General features: G+C 39.1%; 1 protein-coding gene across 1 annotated transcript; it reads right to left on the bottom strand.

Moving 5' to 3' along the window:
• Positions 1-295: 295 nt before the first annotated feature.
• LOC125174556 (keratin-associated protein 20-2-like) lies at positions 296-4959 on the bottom strand. Its single transcript, XM_047874065.1, has 3 exons — positions 4857-4959; positions 2154-2160; positions 296-392 (listed from the first exon to the last, which is right to left on the bottom strand). Exons 1-3 carry the CDS (start codon positions 4957-4959, stop codon positions 296-298), a joined length of 207 nt encoding a protein of 68 aa, XP_047730021.1.
• Positions 4960-6178: the final 1219 nt, after the last annotated feature.

Raw genomic sequence — 6178 nt, 5'->3', positions numbered from 1 at the left:
ACATTAAAAAATAAAAAAACACATGTTTTCAAGTAAAATTGATAACCCAACAATTAAATTTTATATCACATTATAAAGGTAATATCACATCAAAGGAAATCCTTTCCTATAAACTGTGATAGAATCTAATTGATAATGATGAATCAAAACAGGCATGCTGAGTTTCCTTTATTTATCTCAGATAGTTTAATACAGAGTCAGTATTTTTGAAGACATTTTAAAATTTTTCACGTCAGGGAAACATGAAGAGAATGCAAGTGAAATAGAGTGATGTAGCCAATAGACGAAAAATTCCTCAGTAGAAGCCATGGGACCAGTATCTTCCATAGCACAACGGGCGGCAGCAGCCATAACCATAGCCACCATAGCCACGGCCATAGCCACAGCCCAGGCTACCATAGCCACAGCCCAGGCCACCATAATAGTTGCCGTAGTAACACATGGTGTGAGGAGTGGAAGGTTCAGTTGAGGAGCAGGAGGTAGGTGTCTTTAATATGAATGCCTCCATCTGCCAAGGGCCTTTTATACACCCTCAGTGGTGGTGGAGAAAACCACAGGCAGCAGAGTGGCCAACATCTCACTAATTTGCTTCCTACAACATCATGAATATTTTGATTTGTTGGCAAAACATGGCCCTCATAACAGATAATTTTACCCTTATGTCAGGACTCCTCCATGAATTTATGAGCCTTTAAAATGAAACTCTATTCTATTTTCAAAGCTATGTTTCACTGTATATTTATTTAGTTGCATAAATGTGGCCTGATTATGTGGTATGATGCAAAACCTGAAAATAGGCATCCCATTGTTTGGTTTTCATTCCATTCCTCTTTAAGAATTTTAAAACGAGCCTTGTCTGGAGGAACACGCTTCCTGAATCTTTCACATAAAGGATGGTAGAATATATATTCATTCTACCCTTATAAAATATCCAATCTACTCTTACAAAAAACACTTCCTTCCAACTCAATATGGCTACTCTTTGGTTACGTTACTGGCAATATGCTGGCAGGTACTATCACATATGGACATATTTGGCATTTATTTATCAACCTACCCTTGAGTATGTGCTGCCTTGATCTTTCCAGAAAATGTATGACCATTTATGGGCAGAAACTGTCTATGCTTTATGCTTCCTTGTGTCATCACATATGGAGGTGCTGTAGATGTACCTGCAAACCACATGAAGGTTAAGCTTGGTACTCCATCCTAAGCTAATGTTTTTTCTAACAGGGCTCATTTTTGCTCTTACAGAATGCCCTGGATTTGCAGTAGTGATGTGTCCTAAATGATGTGTGGGAAGTATGAGAGGTGAAAAGAGTTTTGCGTTCATTCTTCATTCCCTCAGTTTTTGGCTGATTGATGAAGAGTTGGTGGAGATAGAAATCCCCAATCATGGAAAGACTAACTGACCACACAGCAGACACTAGGCTTCAGGCTTTTTTTTCCCTTTATTTTCTTTCTTTCTTTCTTTCAACATTTCAATGAGAATTAAAATATAATTTTAATTTAAATATGCTTTACAGAAAAGAAATTTAGATCTATTTAAGAGTACAGTTTTCTCCCACTATCTGAAAATAGAACAATGTTCCTATGAAACCTTTCCCAGAGTGGAATGGCATAAAGTGAAGAAACAGTTACTGTTAATTTATATGAAAAAAAAAAAATTGAGCATTCCCAGACTCAAAAAAAAGAACCTTGTAAGGCTTTGGTGATACTTTAGGACACATCTTGCTAACAGATGCACAAAATAAATCAGGAGGAAGCACGATGCTCACAAACACAGTTCAGGTCTCTGAGGGTGATGCTACGATGCATAGTTCTTGGGAAGGGAGCAGGCAGGGTGTGTGTGTGGGGGTGGGCGCCACTCTCACAGCTTGGGGTGCTCACTGTTTCTATAATGACTTCCTGCAAAGCCAACACTGAATGCTATTTTCACTTTTTTCCCTTTTTGACAAAAGCGAGAACCCCTTTTGGATTTCTTTTGGTTAGAGGAAACAGGTGCAAGTCTAAGTTTCTTGGTAAAAGCCAGGTGTCCTAATGCAAACTTTTGAAAAGCTACCTGCATACCCAAGTGAGTTTTGACAACAAGATTAATATAACTTTTATGTCTTCACTGTATGTAAAGTTATTGGGAGATTTTGTTAAGAAGCTTCCTGACTTTATCGTTGTCGAGCCCGATTTTTCTCTGACCCCACAAACACTGCTTCCAACATTGAGAGTAGTGATGGGTGTACAGATGGGATGAAGAACACGGCTTTCCCTCGGGCTACTGGTTTAGATTCTATACAGCTTTAGAGAAAAAAAAATCACACAGGTTTTTCAGCCTCTTTCAACCATTCAATTGTTATTTATCTGTTACTAACCATGGGCCGGCCATTTTTAAGACATTGTGTCATGTGACAGCTTTTATTGTTCCTGTGTCTCCTCATATCACTGCTGTCATTCACAGCATGAGATGTCAGAAGTGGTAAAAAGACATTAGAGAAACTTCCAGTATTGTGAAGAAAAACAAATAAAATAAGTTCAGTTTCTTCTGGAATCATTACTTTTCTTCGTTGGGTGAAACATGTGTCTGGCGTTATGCTTAATGCACATCTCTTCACAGCATTAAGGTAGATTTTCCGGTATCAAAATGACCCGTGGCACCTGTTAGTCAAGCAGAATTTCATTGGTAGGATTCACTTTTCAAATGAAATGGTGGCCACACGTTTTTGGTGCGTTTTTTTTTTTTGAGCAAAATGTAGCAATTTTTGAAAATAAAGTAGAAAATCCATTTAATCAAAATGATCTTTGCCTGACCGATATCGTATTCCATAAACCTCTGTTGTCTCTTCACCATTTCCCGATGTCATGAGGCTTCTTAAGAAAAAAGAAATATTCGTTCATTTTGGACATTGTAAATGCCGAGCTGAATGAAGAGAGGGGGTAGTATGAAGGGAGATGGTGGTGACTCAGTGCGTGGAAGACTGTGGTGGTGAGGTGGTGAGCAGTGAGAGGGTCCCTCTTGAAGGATCTATCAAACATCAGGCTGTTGGCAGCCACCAAGCATGGAATTTTTCATGAACTATTTTATGGATAACATGTAGAATATAACCAGAAGCCTGTGTGGTGTGGGGAGCAAATGATCTCTTTCTTGAGGCACAGTTTTAAGTAATTCGGCTAAGACTCAGGGTATCAGGAAAGAGACAAAGGCAGGGGTTGTTAAATGTAGTGATAGGAAGAAGAACTGCTTCGGTAGGCAAAAGTATCATTTATCTGGCATGAGTAATTTCATAGTCTGATCAGATGTGGTAGTAGCTGCCGAATCCCATGGAAGCCTGGATGACATATGTCCTTCGATAAGAAGAACTCATGTTCAGATCCCTGAATTTGTAGACACATCAAAACTTCAGAGACAGCCAAAGACAGTCTGTTCTCTCCTCTCTGTTTCTGCCTTCTTTTCTCTGTTTGTCTCTCATTTCTCTCTCTCTCTCTATTCTTTTCTCTCACACGCGTACGCACATATATACACCGAGAAAAGCAAAAATGATGGGACATTTTAATGTAAATGCAATGCAGCAATATTTACAGCCATAGGTCATTATTAAACATAAACTTGATCTCTCCCATGATGTGAAGAAGCATGATGCTAATACAACATAAAAGTAAAACTTTTCTGTAAATTATAAGTCATCCCATTGATTTTGGCTGATTGAAATGGGCATGCTGAATGTGAATTATTTTTTCCCCAATAGTCAGGAATGAGGTTGGCATTTCTGACATGAATAGGAAAAGCTGGGTGAGGAAACACAAGAAATGAGTCCAATAAGTGGCATAGCAATCTATTTTATTTAAAGATAATTCAGCTTGGCAGTATCTTGGCTGAACAAAATGATCAATAGTACATCATGTCTATCAGAGTTCTAGGAGGATTGGGCACAAGAACATGGCTGCTCGAGTTCCTGTGGTTCTCAGCTGCTGCATGCAGATTCCCTAAGGCATTCCCATCATACACAATGTCATCATCTGGACAATAAGAGCCTGGTAATGGGCATGTGTATACATGGGCGTAGCTCCAATTTCTCTCACATTGCCAATCAAAACTTAATAGAATTTGTTAGAAATTACATGGTTTGCTATGTCCCATCCTTAAAGCCAGTGATATTCCATCACTTAGGGAATATTTATTGAGCATTCCCTATATGCCAGTCACTTTTAAGGAAATGGATTATATTACTTCTATAATAGTGATTATGACTTCTCATATGACCTTCCCCCCACCCCATTTATAGCATTAAGATGTAGCAAGTTGCAAAGCCAGTTGAAAACATTAATCCTCCCAAAGCAATATTAAATCAAATTATTTCAACACACACACACATAAATGCAACAAGTATTTTCAATGAGATAAATGTTTATTAAAATTACTACATACTTTTCTCACATATCATTGTTGATCAAAAATGAGGGAAATTTGATAGGCAATACAATATCAAAGGAAAAGCTTTTAAAAACTACGAAACATTCCATGTGATTTCAGTGAGTTCAGATAAGTTTTGCAGAATCCAACCTATTTTATTTTGTCTTTTTAGATGTCTTAGGATGATGTTGACATTCAGAGGAGAAAATGGAATTATTCATAGGAAGAATCATGGAAGCAGATTCAGGAAGCTGGAGGAGAATAAAAAGTTGAGTTTCTCTGGAAGCTTCTCAGTAGAAACATCTTCTGCAGCAAGATGGGCGGTTGGAGCCATACCCGAAGCCTCCACAGGCATAGCCCACGCCATTGTAGCCACATCCATAGCCACCATAGCCACAGCCCAGGCCACCGAAGCCACATCCATAGCCGCCATAGCCACAGCCGCCATAGCCACAGCCGCCATAGCCACAGCCGCCATAGCCATAGCCGCCATAGCCACAGCCCAGGCCACCATAGCCATAACCTAGACCTCCATAGTAGTTGCCGTAGTAGGACATGGTTTCAGGAGTAGAGGATATTGTTGGAGCAGGGAATCCGTTTCTGTCAGTTTGAACATCACTGTCTGGACAGGTCCTTTTTATACGTATCTTCAGTGGGCGGGACTTGTTGATCACATATTTCCTACTAATTTACATTACTACACTTCCTGAGTCCTTGCCTCATTAGACAAGGTGAGGCCCTTGTGCGAGCAGGATGACTTTGCTGTTGAGTCAGCTTCCCTGCAATCAAATCCTGTGCCTTTGATGTGTTTTTCTTATTCTCTTTTTAAGACCCTTGCTCACCTTTTATTTATTTAGGTTAAAATATTTGAAAGAATTTTTATCGAGGTGAGTCATTGACAAGGTTCTAAAATGTTGATTTTTAGAATTCTGTCGTTACTTCTAATATTTTACGCAAGGGTCTTCCATAATGTGGAAAATAACCTTCTTAAAAATAGAGCTTTCTCAGCAGAGTCAGGTAAGCTTTTCATGTTTATTATTCATTTTAATAAGTAAGTTTCATGTGGGCATAAAAGTATCTTGAGCTGTGTTTTGGAGCTTTATAAACATATCCTCAGAATCTAATATCTGTCAGTATTCCACCATCAGTCTTCTCTCCTTGTATACTCTTTGTAGTTATTATTTGTGCTGAATATTTTTAAACAAATCTAAGACAAGTAGTATTTCTCTTACAAGTACTTCAATGTGTATCCTGATCACAAAATGAGGTTCCTGGTAGTCGTGGCCATAGGTACAAGCCCTCAACTTTGAACCTGCTACTGTAGTCCTCTTCCCCTCTGAGCCCAATGTGACAAAAATTTGAATATCAATTGGACAAAAGAGAATCATTTGGGCACTGAGGCTCTGGAGGGAGATAAATGTGTACACATCTGAACAGCCATGCATTTTCACATGCTGTTAATTTTTAAAGTAAACTCAATTTTTTAAAAATATAATTTACTGTCAAGTTGGCTAACACACAATGTATACAGTGTGCTCTTGGTTGTGGGGGGGCAGATTCCCGTGATTCTTTGCTTACATACAAACCCCAGTGCTCATTCCAACAAATGCCCTCCTCAATGCCCATCACCCATTTTCCCGTCTCCCCTGCTACACCCCCCCATCAACCCTCAGTTTGTTCTCTGTATTTAAGAGTCTCGTATGGTTTGCCTTCCTCCCACTCTGTAACTATTTTTTCCTCTTCCCTTCCCCCATGGTCTTCTGTTAAGTTTCTCAG

The sequence above is a fragment of the Prionailurus viverrinus genome, chromosome C2 (genome assembly GCF_022837055.1).
Source record: "Prionailurus viverrinus isolate Anna chromosome C2, UM_Priviv_1.0, whole genome shotgun sequence".
Lineage (NCBI taxonomy): Eukaryota > Metazoa > Chordata > Mammalia > Carnivora > Felidae > Prionailurus > Prionailurus viverrinus.
The sequence above is the reverse complement of the archived record's forward strand: the minus strand, read 5'-3'. Positions and strand labels throughout refer to the sequence as shown.